Source organism: Balaenoptera borealis, assembly GCF_965194805.1.
Source record: "Balaenoptera borealis genome assembly, chromosome: 1".
In the NCBI taxonomy this organism is placed as follows: Eukaryota; Metazoa; Chordata; class Mammalia; order Artiodactyla; family Balaenopteridae; genus Balaenoptera; species Balaenoptera borealis.
Window position 1 is genome coordinate 36451475 of NC_138860.1, and position 26120 is coordinate 36477594.

The 26120-nt window shown below is 35.1% G+C and overlaps 1 protein-coding gene across 1 annotated transcript in view; it reads left to right on the forward strand.

The window, feature by feature from the left end:
- The window catches only part of CR1 (complement C3b/C4b receptor 1 (Knops blood group)), a 159951-nt gene that overhangs the window by 112277 nt on the left and 21554 nt on the right, over positions 1–26120 (forward strand). Inside the window, 5 exon segments of the mRNA XM_082363858.1 lie at positions 299–479; positions 1113–1212; positions 9788–9873; positions 23447–23845; positions 25210–25570. Coding sequence (XP_082219984.1) covers positions 299–479; positions 1113–1212; positions 9788–9873; positions 23447–23845; positions 25210–25570 — 1127 coding nt within the window.

Sequence of the window (26120 nt, forward strand, 5' to 3'; positions counted from 1 at the left end):
AAAGGCACCCTGATAGGAGGCCTGGCACGTGAAACTATTGGCTAAAACTCTTGCTTTGAACAGAAAGGCCAAAAAGGTGAATAGTCTTCCAAACAGTAAAAATTTCCTGATGGGTAGATGCTATTGTAGAGCACCATCCTAAGGTAACTTCAGGGGTTACCTTAGGGGAAGAAACGCTTTTGCCATTATTATGTCTCTGTTTCTGTGATCCCATCTATCAGTTCAGTTGGAGAGAAAGAGGAGATAGGGTGGAAGTCTCTCTGCTCACTTTGATATTTCTGTGGTTTTGGTCTTCAAGTATTGTAAAGCCCCTAAACAGTTTCCATTTACAATGCCTACAACCCTGACTGATGAGTATGAGTTTCCATTTGGGACATCTTTGAATTATGAATGCTTCCTTGGGTATTTTGAAAATATGTTCTCTATCACCTGCTTAGAAAACTTGGTCTTGTCAAGTGTCAAGATATTTAGAGATATGAGTAACCCCTTCCTGGGAGCCAATTCATGTATATCAAAGAATCTGTGAGATCTGATTTAATTTGTTCAAATTTTGAAGGTGAGACATCTAAGTTTGCCCAAGGTGTTTAAATGGAGGGTGGACTTGTAAGTCATCCCTTCTTATTACCTTGCATTTCTACACCTTGACTAGATATTCATTTCATAGGAATGGCTCTCACAAGAGGAATTGGAGGAAATTTTTCCATTCACTGGGGGTACCCTTGGTGGCTAAAACCAGGAAATGAATAAAACAGAGGCACAAGAAAATTATGTGGGTCACAGTGAATTGCGCTTGGCTAACTAAGATAGGAGGAAAATCCCAAATTTAAGGCCTTTGATTTAGGCTGATGGGATGGAAAACCACAAATGACCTTTATTGGGTGATTTGATGGGATTATTTAACCACAAATGACCTTTATTGGGTGATGCTTATTGGTCTTTTTAAAAGCAGGTGCCCTATAGCTACTTGTATGGTGAGTTTTCTCAAAATGGTCAATTCTGTAGAACAATCAGAAGTATACAGGCTGTTCAGTATGCTACACTCCAGTCTGAATTTAAAAACAAATGTAAATTGAACTGTACACCTCATCCCGAATTCTGCTTCTTTTCTGTAGGAAAATCATGTGGAAAACCTCCAGAACCCTTCAATGGCATGGTGCATATAAACACAGATACCCGGTTTGGATCAACAGTTAATTATTCATGTAATAAAGGGTGAGTTGGGAGCACTATCTTTGGAATGTGAGTTGCAGAACAGCAATGCCAACCTTCCACCCAGTCAAAGATATGCAAACCAGACTATTGACATACGTACTTCAAAAAGTAAGCAATAGGACTTCTGGGTAGAGATGGTAGCTTGAACAACATAGGCATGTGACCAAGGAATCTAAAAAAAGAAGGCGCAATGTGTACCTGTATTAAAACTAAGGGAGGGCACCATGATTCTGCTGAAGGTAGTACATGAGAAAGATATTCACTGGATAAAAAGGACCAGCTTGTCAAATAAATAAAAGGAAAAATGCTGGTTGAACAATGCAAACATCCTTAACAGGTTAGTGGGTGCATAGCTGATTAGAGGACCCTGGGGCAGGGTTTGGGAGGATAAATATTAAAGGTAACTGCAGCTCTGGGAAATGTAAGTGTTAAAGTGCACACAGAGTGGGGACCTTAAGGGAGTTCTTGCGCTTGACTTTTCCCTGGAATGGGGAAACATCCTAGAAGCCATTGCCTCAATTTAGAGGGAGCAATTAAAGAATGTTTACTAATTTTCATTTGGCACAATAACTTAGAGGGAAAAAAGATATCTATATTGAATCTTCCTGCAAAAACTGTCCCTAGTCATCAGCCCCATGCTATTCTGCCCAGGTTATTATACCTATGATCCAGCAAGTTTAAACTAGGGTAAATCAATATTCACCCCTTCTCACTTTGTCTGAGCTTGGGAGACTTAAAAACTTCCATACAATCTCATCACCAGTCCCTTCTCAACTCCCCTTAGGAATAAGCCTAAAGCTCTCTCTGTAGTGAGCAAGCCAAAACATCATTAAATATAAGGTAAGATACAGCAATTGAAAATAAAAAGACCAATTTGAGAAATCAGAGAAAATATTCCTCTATAAATCAGAGTATTCCAATAAACATGGGAATAAGCTACAAAATAGGATATTAGAAATCTCTCATGTGTGTTTATAACATAGAATCTATGAAAGGCATTTATAAGATTTAATGATCTGATATTAGGAAAATTTACCTATGGATAAAGCACACAGGAATCTAAAAAGCAACAATAATCAGGAGATTGAATCCAGGAAAAAAACAAAGAGATCATTAGAAAATAAGATTAAATTCTCCAGAATTAATCCAGGACAAAACTGGAAATTATACACATATTCACTCACACACAATCTAGATATGAGAAAAACAAAAGAAAGCAGAAAAAAGTGAAGCATTAATTAGCACATAATGGAAGATAGTTTCTCAGACCAGAATAAAAAAGACTAGATTGTTTGAATCTTTAAGGCTTACTAAACAAATGCAAGGTTAATGGTAAGAGGCACTGGCCCTACATGAAGGAAATTTATGAAATTCAGATACTGAATAAAAATACTGCAACTATCGAGAGATAAAATAAACAGAAAAAGAAGAACTTCATATTGGCATCAAAAGTCTCTTCCACACACTAAATTGCAGAAATTAGTGTTTGAGAGAAAATATTATGCCATAAAATATCTGTGCTCAGCCAAGCTATCATTTATCTCCAAGGCACAGATATATAGTCTTACATGAGTAAGAACCCAAAACATATGCCAATTAGCTATGCTTCCTGAAAAAAGAATAATTCTCACAAAAATATGAGTAAATTTTTAAAAGAAGAAATCAAAGAAATAGTAGTGAGTCACAAAACTATTTAAACAGAGTTAAAATTGTTATTTTTAATATGGTTGTGAAACTAAATATAATGGCAGAACTAATTCTTAAAAGAGAACTCATGTATGAAAGGAAGTATAGTAAACTTGATATAAAATAATAGATTTTTATCACAACAACTAGGAAGTTGGTGATGCAGTAAAATAAATATATATATATATATATATATATATATATGCTTAACTTATAATACATACGGATAAGTACATATTCTTGACATGATAAATAAAGAAGATATTATTCCATACTAGTATAAAATCAAAATATATAAATTCAAAATCGCAATGGCAATCAAAAAAGCACAACCACTTGGTCCATATGACAAAAGAGGGGTAAGAAAAGGAAGAACTAGAAAGCTTTCTATCTCTCTTGCTGGAAACAGCATCAGCAGAGCAAGAATGGAGCTGGTTTTATACAGTACTGAGTTCCAACCCTGGGAATTGTTAAATAAATAAAAGGAAAGAACACTATAAGCAAGATAAAATGTGTAAGTTATTACAGTACCTGTGAATGGCTAAAATTCCCCTTTTGAAGAACAATGCCTTCTAAATATAGTCAATAAAAACTTCAAACTACATGATAATTAAAAGACACATTTCTAAAATAAAATAATAGAAAAATTCCATTTATAATTGTATCAAACAATAAAATCCTTAGACATAAATTTAACCAAGGAGACATAAGACTCATACACTGAATACTATAAAACATTGCTGAAAGAAATTAAAGAAGACTTAATAAATGGAAATACATTCATATTCTTGGATTGGAAGACTTAGTATTGGTAAGATGAAAATACTGCCCAAAGTGATATACAGATTCAATGCAATACCTACAAAAATCCCAACAGTATTTTTTGCAGAAATGGAAAACCATCCTAAATTTTGTATGGAATTTCAAGGGACCCAGAAAACCCAAACAGTCTTGAAAAGAACAAAGTTGGTTGACTCACACTTTTTATTTCAACACTTACTACAAAGCTACAGTCATTAAAATAGTATGTTACTGACATAAAGTTAGACACACAGACCAATGGAGTAAGTGATAGCCCAGAAATAAAGCTGCATATTTATGGTCAATTGATTTTCAGCAAGAGTGCAAGGACCACTCACTGCAGAAAGAACTGTCTCTTCAACAATGGTCCTGGGAAAATTGGATATTCACATGCAAAACAATGAAGCCACCTTACACCATATACAAAACTAAATCAAAATGGATCAAAGACTTGAAGTTAAAAGTTAAAATTATAAAATTCTTAGAGGAAAATATAGGGACAAATCTTCATGACCATGAATTTGGCAATAGTTTCTTAAATATGACACCAAAAGTACAGGCAACAAAAGCAGACATAGACAAATTGGGTTTCATTAAAATTAAGAACATTTTTGCATCAAGACACTATCAAGTTCATTCAGTTTACTATAACAAAATATCACAGGCTAGGTAGTTTATAAACAACAGAACTTTATTTCTCACCATTCCAGGAACTGGAAGTCTGAGGTCAGGGTGTTGGCAGGGTCAACAAAGGTCCTCTTCTAGGTGTATACTTCTCGTGTGTCCTCACATGGTGGAGGGGTTAGGAAGCTCTGTGGGGTCTCTTTTATAAGAGCATTACTCCCACCCATGAGGACTTCACCTTTATGACATACCTCCTAAAGGCCCTACTTATTAATGCCATCACTTTTGGAGGTTAGGATTTCAACATATGAATTTTGGGGAGACATAAACATTCAGACCATAGCATACACTATCAAGAGAGTGAAAAGACAACTCATAGAATGAGAAAAAATATTTGCAAATCATATATCTGACAAAATTAAATATACAGAATATATAAAGAACGCTACAACTCCACAAGAAAAAGACTACCCAATTTAAAATGGGCCAAGGACTCGAGTAAGACATTTCTCCAAAGGAGGTATACAAATGGCCAATAAACACATAAAAAATGCTAAACATTATTAATCATTATATAAATGCAAATTAAACTCATTCATACCTCTTAATATGACTTTAATAGTAATTATTAACAAACAGAAAATAAAAAGTGTTGGTGAGAATGTGTAGAAATTGGAATCCTTGTACATTGCTGGTGAGAATGTAAAATGATGCAGCCACTATAGAAATTGTTAGGTATCTACACATGAGCTATTTTGCAGCAATCAAAAAGACTTAATTAGATCTTATATTCAGTGATCTGGATGGATGATCATGATGTGATATGGACTGAGAAAACAATTTGTAGAGTTTGTTTTCAACTTGGAAAAATAATGACAAATTTTGAAGAGATACTCTATATGCATATATATGTTTGAATGTGCTTGGAGAAAGTAGGGTTATCTGAAATACATGGTATTCTAAGCAAAATCATATGTTGTAATTTTCTGTTGTTAAGTTACTGAAAAGAAATAAATTAAACTTAAATAAACAAATAGCCAAGGAGCAGATGTTAACCTGGACGAATAAAATGTAGATTGCTTTGACAAAGGGATGGCAAACTTTTTCTGTCAAGACCCAGATAGTAAATACTTTCAGCTTTGTGGGCCATATAATCTCTGTTATAATTACTCACCTCTGCAGTTGCAGTGGGATAGTAGCCCTAGACAGTGAATGAATGAATGTGTGATACAGCATACATGGGGCCTGCAGAACTCAGTTTGCCAACCTATGGTTAGATGAGAGAGCATTATTTTTCCTCAATTTCTTTTATTATTCCAAGCCAAGGAGGTTCTAAAAAGAAGTAAAAAGATAAATTGATAAAATAATAATAATAGTTGAAAACATCAGATTGGGTAAGCAAAGGTACAAAAAATAAGACATTGATGGATGAGGCTGCTTTGGTACATGTGTGTTGAATTTTGTACCTTACAGAGAATGTAAGCTCTTTCTAGGAACCATTTATAAGAGTTGATAGCATATCACTCCACAGGGTGTACCTCAATAGATTTGAACATAGGAGAAACTAAAACAGCTACATACTCTTATTATAATAAAAATAACACTAGGAATTAATGACAAAAGAATAAATAAAAGTTCAAGTTTTGGATCTTAGTCAAAGAGAAAATTAAAATAGACATTACAGATTACATATCAAATAACAATAAGGAATGATTATTGAGTGCATGAGCCCTGAGAACTCTTCTAGTGCTTTACATGAATTAACTTAATCTTGAAAATGACTCTGAAGTGAATATTACACATAGCCCCATTTTACAGAAGAGAGAAACTAAGACAGAGGGATGAACCAATTTACCAAAACTCACAGGACAGAGGTTGAGGTTAGAATTTGAGTATTGCCAGTCTGCCTCAACAGCCCGTATTGGTAAACCTCACATTATTCAGCCTGTTCATTATGAATGCTGCTGCAAATATTACTCATGAAAATTTCTGGGATGCTGATGCCAAAACTGTCCTTAGAGAAATAGTCAATACTTTTGTTATCTGACAAAAAGTTTTCAAATAAATGAACAAAACATTTTACCTAAGAATTTTTAAATGACTAGAACATGAACATATAAAAGAAGCTGGACTAAGAAATTAATAAAGAAAGGAAATTTTAAAAAAGGAAAAAGGGAAACGATAAGTAAAAATCTCAGAGTAGTTTCTTAAAGTGGCCAATTAAACAAACGGAATTTGGCCAATTGTAATTTCACAAAATAACAAGTCTGCAAATACACGTGAATGAGAAAGGAGATATCGTAGATATTGAAGGGATTCAATCAATACTAAATAAAAATAGTATATCCTGTCTATCCTAATGAAATTGAAAACATCCATGAAATGTGCCATTTTGTAGGAAAAATACAATTTCCAGGATGTACTTAAAAATACATAAATCAGCTGATAAACCTGTATCTACTTGAGTCTCTGTTGTCAGTCTTTTTGGATATATAGCTAGGATTGGAATTGCTAGACCATATGTTAATTATATATTAACTTGTTGAGGAATAGCCAAACTGTTTTCTACAGTGGCTGCACCATTTTACATTCCCACCAACAATTACAAGCATTCCATTTTATCCACATCTTCACCAATGCTTTCATTTTCCATTTTTAAAAAGTTATTATTAAAAAAAGCTCAAAAAAGTTATTATAGCCATCCTGGAAGGTCTGAAGTGGGTTTGACTTGGATTTCCCTAATGACTAATAATGGTTAGTATCTTTTCATGTGTATATCTTTTGTACATTTGTATATCTTCTTTAGAAAAATGTCCATTCAAGTTCTTTGCCCATTTTTCAATTGGGTTGTTTGTCTTTTTGTTGTTGTGTTACAGGAGTTCTTTATATATTCTGTATATTAAACACTTCTCAGATAAATGATTTCCAAATATTTTCTTTTATCCTGTGGATTATCTTTTCACTCTCTTGATAGTGTCTTTGATGTTGACTGGGGCTGCAGTCATCTGAAGGACTGATGGGGCTGAGAAATCTGAGAATGTTTGGAGGGGTTTGGAGGGGTTTGGAGGGCAGACGGGAATCTGTACTTTACAAATGTAGAATTGGTGCTTGTGTCCAATTTAACCAGCTTTTCCTTCTAAAGGTAGCAAAGCCCAGTTGACATCTGGGTTACACATATATTTTTAGATAAAAAGGCTAGAAGGATTCATAGCAAAATATTAGCTACTACGAGTGGTGCTATCTTGGATGGTGATATTTTTGATCTTTGGGTTATTCACAACTTCCAAATATGTCTACAATGAATGTATGTTAACTTTTATAAGCCAATAAAATTCAATTTTAAATTTCTTTTTTTTTTTTAAAAAAAGAGGACTGCTGAAAATCATATCTGTGAGCTACTTTTAGTAATTTGCAGCCTACTGAATGTCTCCATAGATTCCCTCCACTGCTAAATAGTTCAAAGTACATGAACAAATAGGAAAAGATAAAGATGACACCATCCTAGCCCTTGATTCTCCCATCCCTGACCTTACTTAATGGGCTCTCCAATGCCTCAGCATGCTTCTCCACAGTATGTATGATGCTTATAGGGAAAGGAATCTCATGGCTCTTGAACAACAATTTAGAGTTGTTCTATACAGAAAACTATACAGATTTCTAATGCTCAGGGGAACTGGGTGGGCTCCAGTAAAAGAAATTCACAGAGATGGGAAATCCATCCAGGAAAAAAATTACAACATAATCACTACTGCAGCATACTAGTGTCTTACAATATGTTCAAAAATATTCACTGCTTTTTACAGTCATACAGAGGCTGGAACCTGCTTCACATTTTTACTCCAAAGCTCTAGTTTAGTCATAGTGAGTACATTAAGAGCAGCCTTTATAAGGTCAAAAGTCAGAGGATACCCGTGACCCTCTGCTCCTAAGGCAACATTTAAATGTATGATAGGAGACAGGTGGAAGGAAACACACACGTAGTACAGGGATGATTATCCTCTTTCCTTTCTAAAGTGGTTCTCAAAATGTTTGTTTGCAGACATTTTGAAGATTAAATATTTGTTGGCACACTTAAAAGATTTTAGAACACAGCTCATAAAAAACAAGGTAACAATAAGTAAAATTTAATCACTACCTAAATATAAAAGTGACTTACCGTGTCTACCAAAATATTCACTGTCATTGCTCTACCAACGTGGTTCCCACCATCTTTTTGTTACTGTTTTGGGAAGAGCTGGTATACCAGTTAAGATTAGATTAAGTTATAAAAGACAGAAAAAACACAAAATAACAGGAGCTTGAACAAGATAGCAGTTTACTTATCTCTCATGTTAAGAACCATGGCGGCCCAGGGCCACATCCAAGATCCACAGAAACCTGGGATCCTTCCATTAGAGAGTCCATCTCAACTCATGGCCCAAACTTCATTTAGCAAAGAGCAAGAATGGAGGAAGGGAACACTTATCCCTGTGAAGACACTTTCCAGACACTCCATTTACATCCCTCTAGCCAGAACATAGTCACACGGCTGTTAAGGGAAGCTGAGAAATGAAGCCGTTATTGAAAGTGGCCAATGGTCCAGTTAAAAATACAGGGTCATGTTACTAATGAAGAAAAGAAAAGTGGATACTGGAGATTCCAGTAGTCTCTGCTACAAATGGGTACTGCCCTGATCACATGTCCTAGGTAATCAAAAGACAGATTTCTTAACTGTTGCAGTAACTACGTCACTGTTATGTGACTTTGCATTACACCCATCACCTTTTACTTTATTAAGTTTAGCCCTGCTGTACATTGGAACATATGAATAGCTTGGCTGAGTATCTTTTGTGACATTTCTCACAGTAACAACATAGAGATGTAATAAATAAAAAATAAATGATGAAGTTTCAAATTTTGTGACCCACTTTGAATGATTTTATGACACAGTGGGTGAGTACCCCTGCTTTCTACATTTCAAAGGTAAAATGGTTAGCTGTTTCCTCTGACTCTCATTTACTAAGTCTTCAGGGTAAAGCCTTCATTCTTTCCTTCACTCAATAGATATTTTTGAGCACCACATGCTTGAAAGTCTCTAGGCTAGGTGCTGAAGAGTGTGTATATTTCAGTAAGACATCTTCCCTCCTAATCAAGCACTTATAATTTCTTATCTGAAAGTACAAATGGATAAAATAATTCTGAGGTACCTTTAAGCCAAGTACAGAAGTATCCCATGAATAATAACGGGAATATTGCAATGAGTTGTGAGGGGACTAGGAATGGAGATGGATTAAAAAGGTAAGAATTTTAGCTTGCCCTGAAGAATAAAGACTAATTTGTAGGTGGAGATGCAGTTTCTTTCTTGAGGTCTCTCATGTTTTAATCTGTCCTGTAATTTGTAACATCCTCCTGCTATTGTTTTCTCATGGTGATTTAAGTGGGAAATCTGTGTAGAGTCTAATCATTTTTCATTCTTTGCTTCTAGGTATCGACTCATTGGTTCCCCTTCTGCTACTTGTCTCCTTTCAGGCATTGATGTCACTTGGGATAAGAAGGCACCTATTTGTGAGAGTGAGTTGAATTATTTTTTCCCATAATTCCCTCCATTTTATCCTTATTTATCCCTGGAATTATGAAGAAGGAATTGAATCCTTCTTGCACAGAGTTGTCTCTCAGTTGTGTGAAACTTGGAGTCATGTGCTGCATGGTCCTCCTGGTTTTTCTTTACTTTAGGAGGTAATTTATCTGAAACTGTGGACTTAAACTCAGGTAAAATTGCCCCACTTTCCTACTTTGATAATAAACTCTCAGTATAATGATCATTCTCCTTAGTGACTAAACTTAAAAGATACTAAAGAAAATTAATTTTGTCTCTACAACCTCTTAATATCACATTATAAGCCCAGGAAGTAGATTACTCCCTTCCTTATCATTCTTACTCTGAAGCATAAAAGATCTTACAATCCTTAGCAATTTTCCCAAGCCTCGGGTTATTCTGCTTTTTATTCTTCCCTCAAATTCTTCCAAACTCATGCCCTAGTTGTATTTGTTCTTGATTAGTTGGCCATTCATCTTTTCAATGGAATATTGTAAAGTGAATCTCCAAAATTTTGAGGAAGATAGAAGAATGATTGCAAATTGGTAAAGTATTAAGGCTGTGAAGAAATCAGTATCACATGCAGAATTGATGGCAGTAAAAGTGGGCACAAACTTCTGGAAGGCTAATGAACAATATATACTAAAGCCTTAAGTGCAAATACCCTCTGACCTAGCGATTCCATTTCCCAGAATTTATCCCAAGATAATAATCATCATGGACTTTTCCCATGATTTTCATCCAAAGACACTCAATGCAACAATATTTATGGTAGTGGAAAATGTTAGAAATCATGGTTTGTAAATAGCTGATGGAAGACATAAGGCCTATTAAAAATGGTTATGATAAGTTTTTAAGAAAGGTAAAAAGTATACCATGAAGAATTAGAGATTGAGATGCCACATCCAAGTGACAATAGATAGTATATTTACATATCTACATCCTAGAATATTATTCAGCCACCAAATATACCATAGAAAATATAACCATAGACACACATGCACATGCACACACATATCTGAAACAATATACATTAAATTATTAAGAATATTTATTTTTGGACCTTATCATTTTTTGTTTGTCCACATTTTATAAATTTCCTGCAATGAATATGTGCATTATATTCACAGGTATTCCTCCAAAAAATACTGTCCTTTTCCCATTGGGTTATTTTCCCTCCGGAAAATAACATTGGCTTTTAGATATCCAAAGACATAAATGAGAAACTATAAAAGGTACCTTCTTTACTTGCCAGAAAATATTAAATTCTCTGAAAAAATTTCAAATTAGCAAGGTATTATCATTTACTATATACAATTTTCAAGGTCTGGCACCTTTTGTAGGAGGTTATCTTTAATGAAAAATGTTTCCACTTCTACTATATTTATAGGTCAATAAACATTTAACTGAGTCAATATTGGTCATGTGTGTACATGTGAACGTATGAATAGTCAATTATACCAGTATGTTTTAAATTACTATGTTGTAATAGAACATAGTAGTCATTTAGCATTTTATTACCCCAAATCTGTGATTATTTCCTCATGTCTTATCTTTTATATTTTCTTTTCAACCTTTTTTTTGAAATATATTAGACATATAGCTTTATGTAAATTTAAGATGTACATTCGTATATTGTAATATGATTGTCATCATAGGAATAATTATCACCTCCATCACATTACATAATTATTCTTTATTTTTAGTAGTTGGAATAATTAGTTTCTAGTCTCTCAGCAAGTTTTATGATTATAGTATAATGTTGTTGTGTATATTCATTGATCTGTGCATCTCTAGGGCATACTTTCTACTTGTTGTAAGTTTATACTCTTAGACAGCATCCATCCTGTCCTCCCATCCCCTGGTAATCACCATTTTATTCTGTTTTTAAAACTTGGCTTTTTTACATTCCACATATAAGTGGTATCATACAGTTCTTGTCTTCCTCTGTCTGACTTATCTCATTTAGCATAACATGCTAAAATTCCATCCATGTTGTCACAAATCTCACTTAGCATAATGTGCTAAAAGTCCATCCATGTTGTCACAAATGGTAGGATGTCCATCTTTCAATATTTCATTGTATATGTACCACATTTTCTTTATCCATTCATCTATTGATGGACACTTAGGTTGTTTCCATATCTTTGCTATTGTAACTAATGCCATCATGAACATGGGAGTGCATACACCTTCTTGAGTTAGTGTTTTTATTTTCTTTGGATAAATACTCAGAGGTGGAATTCCTGGATCTATTTTAAGATTTTTTAGGAACCTCCATATGTTTTCCATAGTGGCCACACCAATTTACATTCCTACCACATTTGCACAAGTGTTCCCTTTTCTCCACATCCTCATCACCACTAGTCATCTCTTGTCTTCTTGATGACAGCCATTCTAACAGATGTGAGGTGATATCCCATTGTGGTTTTAATCTGCATTTCCCTGATGATTAGTGATGTTGACCATCTTTTTATGTACCTGTTGACCATTTGTATGTTTTCTTTTGAAAATTGTTTAGTTGTGCCCATTTTTCAATCAGATTTTTTGTTTTTTGTTATTAAGTTGTATGAGTTCTTTATATATTAAACCCCTTATCCAATACATGGTTTGCAAAAATTTCCCCCCATTCTGTAGGTTTCCTTTTAATTTTGCTAATTGTTTCTTTTGCTGCACAAAAGCTTTTAAGTTTTAAGTTTGATGATTTTTCCTTTTGTTGTTTGTGCTTTTATTGGTATCGTATTGGAAAAGTCATCGCCATGACTAATGTTAAGAGCCTCTTCCCTACACTTTCTTCTAAGAGTCTTATAATATCAGGTCTTATATTTAAATCTTTGATCCACTTCAAGATACTTTGTGAGTGATATAATATAGGGATCCAATTTCATTGCTCTGCATGTGTTCATCCAGTTTTCCCAGCACCAATTGTTGAAGAGACTATCCTTTTCCCATTGGGTGCTCTTGCCTCCCTTATCAAATATTCATTGACTGTATAAGCAGGGGATTAATTCCGGGCTCTCTATTCTGTTCCATTGGTCTATGTGTTTATTTTTGTACTAGTACTGTACTGTTTTTTATTATTGTAGTTTTGTAGTGTAGTTTGAAATCAGGAATTGTAATACTTCCAGTTTTGTTCTTTTTCATCAGTACTGCTTTGGCTCTTCAAAGTCTTCTGTGGTTCCATATACATTTTAAGATTTTTTTTCTATTTCTGTGAAGAGTGCCATTGGTATTTTGATGTGGATTGCATTAAATCTATATATGGGTTTGAATAATATAGACATTTTAACAATATTAATTCTTTTGACCCATGAACATGGGGTATCTTTCCATTAGTTTGTGTCTTGTTCTATTTGTTTCAGCAAAGTCTTGTGAGTTTTGTTGTGCAGATCTTTCAGTTCCTTGGTTAAGTTTATTCCTAAGTATTTTATTCTTTTTCATGCTATTGTGAATGGAAAAGTTTTCTTTATTCTTATTCAAATGTTTCATCCTTTGTGTATAAAAATGCAACTGATTTATCTATATTGATTTTGTATCTTGCAACTTTACTGAAATAATTGATTAGTTCCAACAGTGTTTGGGTTGAGCATTTCAGATTTTCTATATACAGAATCATATCATCTGAAAGTAGCAACAGTTTTACTTCTTCCTTCTTGATTTGGATGCCTTTTATCTCCCTATCTTGCATATTCACTCTAGCTAGGACTTCCAGTATTATACTGAATAAGAGTTGTAAGAGTGGGCATCCTTGTATTGTTCCTGATCTTAGAGGAAAAGCTTCCAAGTTTTTCTCCATTTTGTATAATGTTAGCTGTGGATTTGTTATGGCTGGCCTTTCTTATATTAAGATATATTCCTCTATACCCAATCTGCCAAGACTTTTTATCATGGAAGAATGTCATTTTGTCAAATGCTTTTTCTGCATGTATTGACATGATCATATAAGTTTTTATCTTTAATTTTATTAATGTGATGTATTACATTTATTGATTTGGGTATGTTGAACCATCCTTGCATCTCCCAGGGGTAAATCCCGCTTGGTTGTGGTGTATGATCCTTTTTATGTGTTCTTGAATTTGTTTTGCTAACTTTTTGTTGAGAATTTTTGGACTTATATTTATCAGAGATATTGGTCTATAGTTTTCTTTTCTTGTGTTGTCCCTGTCTGGCTTTGTTACCAAAGTAATCTAATGCTGGTCTCATAGAATGAATTTGGAAGTATTCCCACCTCTGTAATTTTTTGGAAGAATTTGAGGAAAATTGGTATTAATTATTCTTTAAATTTTGGTAGAATTCACCAGTGAATCCATCTGGCCCTACGGTTTTCTATGTTGGGAGGTTTTCGATTACTGATCCAAACTTTGCTCATTATTGGTCTGTGCAGATTTTCTGTTTCTTCCTGATTCAGTCTTGGTAGGTTTTGTGTTTCTAGAAATTTATCCATTTTTTCTAGGTTATCTAATTTTTTGGCATATAATTTTTCATAAAAGTCTCTTATAGTTCTATGTATTTCTGTAGTATCAGTTGTAATATCTTCTTTTTAATTTTTAATTTTATCTATTTGAGTTTTCTTTTTTCATAGTTAGCCTGGCTAAAGGTTTGCCAATTTTGTTTATCTTTTTGTAGAGCCAGGCTTTAGTTTCATTGATCCTTTCTATTGTTTATCTGGTGTCTATTTCATTTACTTCTTCAGAGATCTTTATTATGTCCTTCTTTCTGCTAACTCTGGGCTTAATTTGTTCTTTTTTTTAATTCTTCAAGGTGTAAAGTTAAGTTGACTGTTTGAGAGCTTTCTAATTTCTTAGGATATGCGTTTATCACTGTAAACGTTCCTCTCAGAATTGCTTTGCTGCATTCCATAAATTTTGATTTGTCTTATTTCCATTTTCATTTGTTTTGAGATAATTTTCTAATTCCCTTTTGATTTCTTCTTTAACCCATTGGTTGTTCAGAAGTGTATTTTTTAGTTTCCACATATTTGTAGATTTTCCAGCTTTCCTCTTGTTGTTGATTTCTAGTTTTATACAATTGTGGTCAGAAAAGATAATTGGTGTTATTTCAATCTCCTTAAATTTGCTAAGATTTGTTTTGTGCTTTCTCATATGATCTATCCTGGAAAATGTCCCATGTGCACTCAAGAACAATGTTTATTCTGCTGCTGTTGGATGGAATGTTTTATAAATGTATGTTAAGTCCATTTGTTCTAGAGTATGGTTCAATTCCAATGTTTCCTTGTTGATTTTCTGGATGATCTATCCATTGCTGAGAGTAGGTATTGAAGTCTCCTACTATGATTGTATTGTTGTCTATTTCTCCCTTTAGATCTCTTAGCATTTGCCTAATATATTTCAGTGCTCTGATGTTGGGTACATATGTATTCATGATTGTTATATATTCTTGATGTTCTGACATTTTTATCATTATATAATAATCTTTTGTCTCTTGTTTTCATTTTTGACTTGAAGTCTATTTTGTCTGACATAAGTATGAATATGCCCTCTTTCTTTTGTTTTACACTTGCATGGAATATCCTCTTCCATCCCTTCACTTTAAGCTTATGTGTTCTTTAGAGCTGAAATGAGTTTCTTGTAATCAGCATACACTTGGGCTTTGTTATTGTATTTTTAAATCTATCCAGCCACTCTGTGACTTTTGATTGATGAATTCAATCAATTTATATTTAGAGTGATTATTGATATGTAAGAACTTACTACTGCTGTCTTATCATTTTTTTGTTTCTCCTATGTTTCTTTTTCCCTCTGTTTCTGTCTACCTTTGTAAAGTGGTGGTTTTCCATGGTGATTTTCTCAGTCTCCCCTTGTTTTGTTTCATGACTTCTAGAATTTTGATTTGTAATTACTGTATGTCTTACATAAAACATCACATAGAAAAAATCGTCCTTTTTATGATGATAGGAATTTATCTTAATTCACCTATAAAATTTCCACCATTTTAGTCCTCCCTTTTTGTATTTTTGATGTCACAATTTATCTTTTTTTAAGCTATAAATTTGTTGAGAAATTATAGTAGCTATAGTTTTTTTTAGTTGAAAGCTCTAGTTTTTTTAATACTCTTTTCCTTAAACCTTTATACTATAATTAAGTGATTGACCCACTGTTCTAATATTGAAGTACTGTTTTCTAATTCTGACTGTTTATTTTTCACCTTTGCTAGAGTACTGTGTACTTTCATTTGCTTTTATGTCACAAAGTAGCATCTTTTCATTTCAGCTTGAAGAACTTTCGTCATTTCTTGCAAAGCAAGTCTCATGATGGTAAACATTCTCAGTTTTTGTTTGCCCAGTAAAACTTTACTTCTGCTTCATAGCTGAAGAATAACTTTGCTGGATAAAGTATTCTTGACTGGCACATTTTATCTTTCAGCACATTGAATGTGTCATTCCACTCCATCTGTCCTGTAGAGTTTCTGCTGAGAAATCTGCTAGTAGCCTCACGGCTACTTTGTAAGTTACTTTCTTTTTTCCCAGGCTGCATTTAAGATTCTTTCTTTGTCATTGATTTTTGACAGTTTCATTATAATATATCTTGGAGAAGGTCTTTTTGCATTGATATAATAGGGTGTTTTATTAGGTTCTTGGACTTCCAGTAACTTCTTCAGGTTTGAGAAGTTCCCAGCTATTATTTCTCTAAATACGCTCTCTGCTCCCTTTTCCCTCTCTTCTTTTTCTTGTAGATCAATTATTCTCATATTTGTTTTTCTCATTATATCTGATAGCTCTCATAGGACTTCTTTTATTTTTTTAACATCTTTATTGGAATGTAATTGCTTTACAATGTTCTGTTAGTTTCTGCTGTATAACAAAGTGAATCAGGTATACGTATACATATATCCCCATATCCCCTCCCTCTTGTGTCTCCCTCCCACCCTCCCTATCCCACCCCTCTAGGTGGTCACAAAGCATGGAGCTGATCTCCCTGTGCTAAGCGGCTGCTTCCCACTAGCTATCTATTTTACATTTGGTAGTGTATATATGTCCATGCCACTCTCTCACTTTGTCCCAGCTTACCCTTCCCCCTCCCCATGTCCTCAAGTCCATTCTCTACATCTGCATCTTTATTCCTGTCCTGCCCCTAGGTTCTTCAGAACGATTTTTTTTTAGATTCCATATATATGTGTTAGCATACGATATTTGTTTTTCTCTTTCTGACTTACTTCACTCTGTATGACAGACTATAGGTCCATCCACCTCACTACAAATAACTCAATTTTATTTCTTTTTATGACTGAGTAATACTCCATTGTATATGTGTGCCACATCATCTTTATCCATTCATCTGTCGATGGACACTTAGGTTGCTTCCATGTCCTGGCTATTGTAAATAGTGCTGCAGTGAACATTGTGGTACATGATTCTTTTTGAATTATGGTTTTCTCAAGGTATATGCACATTAGTGGGATTGCTGGGTCATATGGTAGTTCTTTTTTTAGTTTTTTAAGGAACTTCCATACTGTTCTCCATATTCGCTGTATCAATTTACATTCCCACCAATAATGCAAGAGGGTTCCCTTTTCTCCATACCCTCTCCAGCATTTATTGTTTGCAGATTTTTTGATGATGGCCATTATGATTGGTGTGAGGTGATACCTCATTGTACTTTTTTTTTCTTTTTCTTTGTGTTATTTATTTAAAATTAAAATGAGGCTTTAGGTCTCAGCTTTCTGAAATCAACAGACTGTGTTGGTTTACTAAAGATATCTCTTCAAAAAGCATTCTTTCTTCCAATTTTCCCTCCCTCCCTTACTCCCTGGTAACTATAAGTTTGTTTTCTACACCTATAACTCTATTTCTGTTTTTGTAGATAAGTTTGTTTGTACACTTTTTTTTTTACATTCCATGTATAAGCAATATCATGTGATATTTGCCTTTTTCTGTCTGACTTACTTCACTCAGTATGACAATCTCTTAAGTCCATCCATGTTGCTACAAATGGCATTATTTTGTTCTTTTTTATGGCTGAGTAATATTCCATTTTATATACGTAGCACATCTTCTTTATCCATTCCTCTGTTGATGGACATTTAGGTTGCTTCCATGTGGAGTGCACGTATCTTTTTGAATTATGGTTTTCTCCAAATATATGCCAGGAGTGGGATTGCAGGATCATATGGTAGCTCTATTTTTGGTTTTTTAAGGAACCTCCATACTGTTCTCCACAGTGGCTGCACTAATTTACATTCCCACCAGCTGTGTAGAAGGGTTCCCTTTTCTCTACATCCTCTCCAGCGTTTATTGTTTGTAGATTTTTTGATAGTGGCCTTTCTGCCCAGTGTGAGGAGATAACTAATAAGGATCTACTGTTAAAATAGAATTATCATATGACCCAGCAATCCCACTACTGGGCATATACCCTGAGAAAACCATAATTCAAAAAGAGTCATGTACCAAAATGTTCATTGCAGCTCTACTTACAATAGCCAGGATATGGAAGCAACCTAAGTGTCCATCAACAGATGAATGGATAAAGAAGGTGTGGCACATATATACAATGGAATATTACTCAGCCATAAAAAGAAACGAAATTGAGTTATTTGTAGTGAGGTGGATGGACCTATAGTCTGTCATACAGAGTGAAGTAAGTCAGAAAGAGAAAAACAAATACCGTATGCTAACACATATATATGGAATCTAAAAAAAAAAAAAAGGTCATGAAGAACCTAGGGGCAAGACAGGAATAAAGACACAGACCTACCAGAGAATGGACCTCATTGTAATTTTGATTTGCATTTCTCTAATGATTAGTGATGTTGAGTATCCTTTCATGTGTTTGTTGGCAATCTGTATAACTTCTTTGGAGAAATGTCTGTTTAGGTTTTCTGCCCATTTTTGGATTCGGTTTTTTGGATTCGGTTTTTTGTTTTTTTGATATTGAGCTGCATAAGCTGCTTGTATATTTTGGAGATTAATCCTTTGTCAGTTGCTTCATTTGCAACTCCCATTCTGAGGGTTGTCTTTTCATCTTATTTATGGTTTCCTGTGCTGTGCAAAAGCTTTTAAGTTTCATTAGGTCCCATTTGTTTATTTTAGTTTTTATTTCCATTTCTCTAGGAGGTGGGTCAAAAAGGATCTTGCTGTGATTTATGTCATAGAGTGTTCTGCCTATCTTTTCCTCTAAGAGTTTTATAGTGTCTGGCCTTACATTTAGGTCTTTAATCCATTTTGAGTTTATTTTCGTGTATGGTGTTAGGGAGTGTTCTAATTTCATTCTTTTACATGTAGCTGTCCAGTTTTCCCAGTATCATTTATTGAAGAGGCCGTCTTTTCTCCATTGCATATTCTTGCCTCCTTTATCAAAGATAAGGTGACCATATGTGCGTGGGTTTATCTCTGGGCTTCCTATCCTGATCCATTGATCTATATTTCTGTTTTTGTGCCAGTACCATACTGTCTTGATTATTGTAGCTTTGCAGTATAGTCTGAAGTCAGGGAGCCTGATTCCTCCAGCTCTGTTTTGCTTTCTCAAGATTGCTTTGGCTATTCAGGGTCGTTTGTATTTCCATACAAATTGTGAAATTTTTTGTTCTAGTTCTGTGAAAAATGCCAGTGGTAGTTTGATAGAGATTGCATTGAATCTGTAGATGGCTTTTGGTAGTATAGTCATTTTCACAATATTGATTCTTCCAATCCAAGAACATGGTATATCTCTCTGTCTGTTTGTGTCATCTTTCATTTCTTTCATCAGTGTCTTATAGTTTTCTGCATACAGGTCTTTTGTCTCCTTAGGTAGGTTTATTCCTAGGTATTTTATTCTTTTTGTTGCAGTGGTAAATGGGAGTGTTTCCTTAATTTCTCTTTCAGATTTTTCATCATTAATGTATAGGAATGCAAGAGATTTTTGTGCATTAATTTTGTATCCTGCTACTTTGCTAAATTCACTGATTAGCTCTAGTAGTTTTCTGGCATCCTAAAGTAGCATCTTTAGGATTCTCAGGTCATCTGCAGATCATGTCATTGCAGATCATGTCATCTGCAAACAGTGACAGTTTTACTTCTTTTCCAATTTGGATTCCTCTTATTTCTTTTTCTTCTCTTATTGCTGTGGCTAAAACTTCCAAAACCATGTTGAATAATAGTGGTGAGAGTGGGCAAGCTTGTCTTATTCCTGATCTTAGTGGAAATGGATTCAGTTTTTCACCATTGAGAACAATGTTGGCTGTGGGTTTGTCATATCTGGCCTTCATTATGTTGAGATAAGTTCCCTCTGTGCCTACTTTCTGGAGGGTTTTTATCATATATCAGTGTTGAATTTTGTTGAAAGCTTTTTCTGCATCTATTGAGATTATCATATGGTTTTTATTCTTCAATTTGTTAATATGGTGTATCACATTGATTGATTTGTGTATATTGAAGAATCCTTGCATTCCTGGGATAAACCCCAATTGATCATGGTGTATGATCCTTTTAATGTGCTGTTGGTTTCTGTTTGCTAGGATTTTGTTGAGGATTTTTGCATCTATGTTCATCAGTGATATTGACCTGTAGTTTTCTTTCTTTGTGACATTGAGTGGTTTTGGTATCAGGGTGCTGGTGACCTCATAGAATGATTTTGGGACTGTTCCTCCCTCACTATATTTTGGAAGACTTTGAGAAAGATAGGTGTTAGCTGTTCTCTAAATGTTTGATAGAATTTACCTGTGAAGGCGTCTGGTACTGGGCTTTTGTTTGTTGGAAGATTTTTAATCACAGTTTCAATTTCAGTGCTTGTGATTGGCCTGTTTATATTATCTGTTTATTCCTGCTTCCATCTCGGAAGTTTCTGCTTTTCTAAGAATTTGTTCATTTCTTCCAGGTTGTCCATTTTATTGGCATATAGTTGCTTGTAGTAATCTCTCATGATCCTTTGCATTTCTGCAGTGTCAGTGGGTACTTCTCCTTTTTCATTTCTAATTCTGTTGATTTGAGTCTTCTCCCTTTTTTTCTTGATGAATCTGGCTAATGGTTTATCAATTTTGTTTATCTTCTCAAAGAACCACCTTTTAGTTTTATTGATTTTTGCTATCATTTCCTTCATTTCTTTTTCATGTATTTCTGATCTGATCTTTATGATTTCTTTCCTTCTGCTAACTTTGGGGGGTTTTTGTTCTTTCTCTAATTGCTTTAGGTGTAAGGTTAGGTTGTTTATTTGAGTTGTTTCTTGTTTCTTGAAGTAGGATTGTATTGTTATAAACTTCCCTCTTAGAACTGCTTTTGCTGCATCCCATAGGTTTTGGTTCAGCGTATTTTCACTGTCATTTGTTTCTAGGTATTTTTTGATTCCCTCTTCGATTTCTTCAGTGATCTCTTGGTTATTTAGTAGTTTATTGTTTAGCCTCCATGTGTTTATATTTTTTACAGTTTTTTTCCTGTAATTGATTCATAGGTCTTCTTTACCTGTGTATGTATTATTTACAGGTTTTTTTTCCTGTAATTGATTCATAGGTCTTCTTTACCTTTTACAAATCTTAGTTCTCTCCCCTCTTCTGAGTCATTTCTAAATTCCTATCCTCCAGGCTGCTAATTCTTTCTTTGACCTAATTTGCCCTATTTCCTAAGCTCGCTAATGCATTCTTCATCTGATTCGTTAAATTATTCATCTCCAGAATTTGTCTGGTTCTTTTTAAAAATTTCAGTCTCTTTGGTAAATAACTTCTTCTTGTTTATTAATTTTATTCCTGATTTCACTGAATTGCCTTTCTGAGTCTTCTTGTAGCTCATTGAATCTCTTTATAACAGCTATTTTGAATTCTTTTTTAGTCAGATTGCAATATTCTGTGCCTTTGGATTTGGTTGCTAGAGAATTATTGGGGTTTTTGTGGTACCATATTACTGTGACTTTTCATAATGTTTGATAAAATGTGCATTTGAAGTACAGCATACTTTTCTTAGTTGTTTACTTTGATTATTGCAATTCAACAGGTGGCACTATAGCTCAAGCTTTGGTTTCTTTTTACCTGAGTTGGCTCTGGGGCTGCACTTCAGAGGAAGGGTATAACAAACAAACAAACAAACAAACAAAAAACATGACATAGGAAAAGCTGGTGGCAGAGTGAGGAGAGGTGTGGGCTTAGCAACTCTGGCTTATGTAAGCACCACTGAGCAGTAAGAGGATCCTCCAGTAGAGCTAAAATCTCAAAGCAGACAGCAGGCAATGAATTCCTTCAATGCTCTTTGTTATTCATGTCCACCTCTTTCCCTTTCCTCTCCCTCCCCCAAGTCAAGGAAGTCCCTTCTCAGAAATTCATGCTTCTGGAGAGCAATGGCTCCCTCCAGTTGCAACTAGGTAGCCAGGCAGTAAATCATTCAACACTTTTGCTTTTCACCTCCTCTGTGAGGGAGCTTGCTATTGTCACCAGAGGGGAAAGCCCAGCCCCTGCCAGGGTCACCTGGGGCAGGGGAACTCAATCCCTTTCCTCTGCCTCCAAACTCATCTCTATCCTCCTCTTATACTGTGCCTGATTCTCCCATCAGGCTGGTTAGACTTCCACAAATTCTCTGTCTCCTTGTATCCACCCTGTTTTGTACTCTTCAGTTTTGCTTCTTCTCCAATTACAGCAAGTGAGAGTGGATCTGTCCCCCCCCATCCAAGGTCCTACCAACCCACTTCCTGAAGCATGCATGGATAAAAATTTCCTGGGTGTTCTGGTGTAATGTGCAGAGGCACTTTTGTTCAGATATGAATGACCAATTCATTGTTAATAAAAGGGGAGAGAAAAAAGCATCAATACATACTGACATGACTCTTTTCTTTTTGATCTTTACTTGATGAGTAGTGGCAGAGGTAATATATTTAACCTGCAAAGATGTTATTAAATAAACAATAGAAAAATAGCCCAGCAGTAAGTAAATAACTTAAGAATCTATGATAAAATCACATAGATTATCCATTTAAAATCATAAGTATGTAAACCTTAATAATACATGGATATTTTACATGAAATTATTATGGACAGAACCCAATCATACACAACTAAATTTCAACTATGTAAATAACATGATATTAGCAAATATTAGAACAAAAGAACAGTACTGTAATTACTTACAGTTTAGGAAGTGACTTGATTCTTTGTATTTGTTATTTAAATTCATAGTAAAATAATTCATAGTAAAAAAAAATAATTCTGGAAAAGGCAAAATAACAGAGACAGGAATAGCATCAGTGGTTGCCAGGGGATGGGTTGGGGGTGGGATTAATGGGCAGAGCACTGAGGAATTTTAGGGAAATGAAAATACTTTGCATGATACCATAATGATAGAAACATGTCATTACATATTTGTTAAAACCCACAAATTTTGCAAACCAAGAGTGAACCCTCATGTAAACTGTAATGTTGAGTGATTATTATGTGTCAATGTATGTTCAAGTGTAACAAACGTACCACTCTGCTGGGGGATGTTGATAATGGGGGAGACTATGCATTTGTACGGGCAGAAGGTGTTTGAGAAATCTCTGTACTTTCCTTTCAATTTTGTTCTGCAACTAAAATTTCTCTTTAAAAGTTGTATTAAAAAATAAAAAGTTAAGCTGTTTACCACACTCTCCCTTATCCCAGGTATACATTGTGAACCACCCCCAGCCATATCCAATGGAGACTTCTACAGCAGCAATAGAAACGTTTATCAATATGCAACAGTGGTAACTTATCAGTGTCACACTGGGCCAGATGGAGAAAAGCTGTTTGACCTTGTGGGAGAACAGTCAATATACTGTACCAGCAAAGACAATCAACTTGGTGTTTGGAGCAGCCTTCCTCCTCAGTGTATTTCTGCTAATAAATGCACAACTCCAGAAGTTGAAAATGGAATTAGAGTGTCGGGAAATAAGAGTTCACTTTCCTTAAATGAGATTGTGAGATTTAGCTGTCAGCCTGGCTTTGTCATGAGAGGGTCCAACACTGTGCAATGCCGGGCCAACAACACATGGGTACCTGAGCTGCCAAGCTGCTCCAGGGGTGAGTTTCATCCACTGAGACTCTGCTGGGGGTGTAGGGAGTATAAATTGTAGGAGTTGTTGAAACTAAGGAAAGGGTATGCATGTGTGTGTATAGGCATGCAAGCCTATGAAATTGGGATAAACCCTCTAAACATAATACTAGCTGTACTATCTGTTACCTCTGATAATAATAATTGTCAAGTAATGCTTACTGTGTCCCATCTGTAATGCACCCATTTTATATACATTGTTTAATTTAATACTTAAGCAAGCATATAAGGTAGGAACTATACTTATTCCTATTTGCATTGAGAAAACTGAGTCTTAGGGATGTTAGGGAACTATACCCAGGTCACAGAACTAGTAAATAACAGAGTAAGGCCTAGAATTCAAGAGCCTTTCTGATTGCAGAGCTCAATGATAATGTGTAGTGAAGTGTACTATGAACAATAATGTATGATAACAATGACATTGATCTATCATTGGAGAAGGTCAGAAGGCAAATGAGCCATGGGTTCCAAAATGATAGCATCAGATTAAAAAGCCTTAGACATCAGTCATTCTGTTCCAACTCCCCTATGTTATTACTGAAAACCTTGAGGCTCAGGAAGTGGAAACGACTTGCTCAAATCCAAGCAAATGTTTTCATTTTTATTCCACTGTATACAGTTCAGATTGAGGCTCAAGTGTGTTCTGATTCCCTGAGAACACACCAATTGGTCTGTGGATGGAGGCAGCCAAACTTTTGAGTCAAAATATGCTCTAACAATATGTTCTCTCTTTTAAAAGTCTATAGCTTTTTTCTTTTAAGGGGATTTTGTTCTTGGTGACTTCTCTTGTCTTTTTATGCTGAAATGCCTGGCTTAGCAGTGGAATGGGAAGATTCCAGACTGGCACATAGGGACCAAGCAGAAGCTTACAGTTCTCAAGGAGGATCTGGGAAAAAAGATGAAGGGGGATGGGTGACTAACTGTACCGTAAGCTAGGTGTGGGGTCTGTTGGATGACACTTGGGCAAAGGTATTCCTTGTTGAAGCCAGAAAGGATAGCTTTCTAGGAAGTGTAAGAGTGGAACAGTCCACCAGCTCTCACAGCTCTGTACTGGATGGACAATCCTAGAAAGCAAAAGGAACATTCTGCTTGTAGTCTTAGGAATGTTTTAGTAGAAAAAACAGAGAAGGTGTTGGAGAAAGATTCATTCTACTCATAGCTCTGCCCTGTGGCCTTAGTTTGCTCATCAGTAAACTGTGGGTACTGAATTAGCAAATCTTTTCTTTTAAAATCCACACTGTATAAATAAGATTTTTAAACTCCCTGGTAGGCATAGGATGTAGTAAAAGATATTTCTCCATAATTGACATGTATCTTGCTGTTCTTTCCTCAGTATGTCAACCACCTCCAGAAATCCTGCATGGTAAGCACATCCCAAGCCACAAGGATGACTTTTCCTCTGACCAGGAAGTGTTCTACAGCTGTGAGCCTGGCTATGATCTCAAAGGGGCTGCTTCTCTGCACTGTACATCCCAGGGAGACTGGAGCCCAGAAACTCCCAGATGTGCAGGTGCCTATACTTTCATCTGGTTTGCGGATCAATCTCTTTGTCCCTCACATGGACATCTCACTCCTGTGTTTTCATTCCTAGTGAAATCATGTGCTGACTTCCTGGACCAACTTCCTAATGGACGTGTGCTCTTTCCACTTAATTTCCAGCTTGGAGCAAAAGTATCCTTCATCTGTAATGAGGGGTAAGTGTGACCTGGAATAAAGAACAGGAACACAGTGCTGGGTAGTGACTCTCTTGGGTTCAGGAGTTAATCCAAAAAGTAAGGCTGACCTGTGGAATAGAAGTACCTGGGGAGACTGACTTCTGACCCAGGGGCACCACTATCAGGAGATAAAGAAATTGGCACATGCAATTCAATGTTGAATACAAACATAAATATAGACACTAATCTTGAATTCATGGTTGGAGCTTCAAGTAAATGGGGAAATAGTTGTTTGGAGGCAGAAAATTATAGTTCTGTGGGAAATTTACTAACAAAAAGTTTAATGTATAAGACAAGAATTGTTTGCAATGTGATAATCAGGCAAAGGTTGTTTTAGGAAACTAAAAACTAATCAATAGTGGACTTTGTAATAGTATATGGGCAAGTATTTTTAATCCAATCACATCTGTTTGCATCAGTAAATTCTTTGACATTGGAATCATAATGGCCAATGTTATTGTTTCAGGTAATATTATTAGTTATTCATGTGGATCTAGGACTCTCAGTAGAATGCACTGTCTGTGGGAGG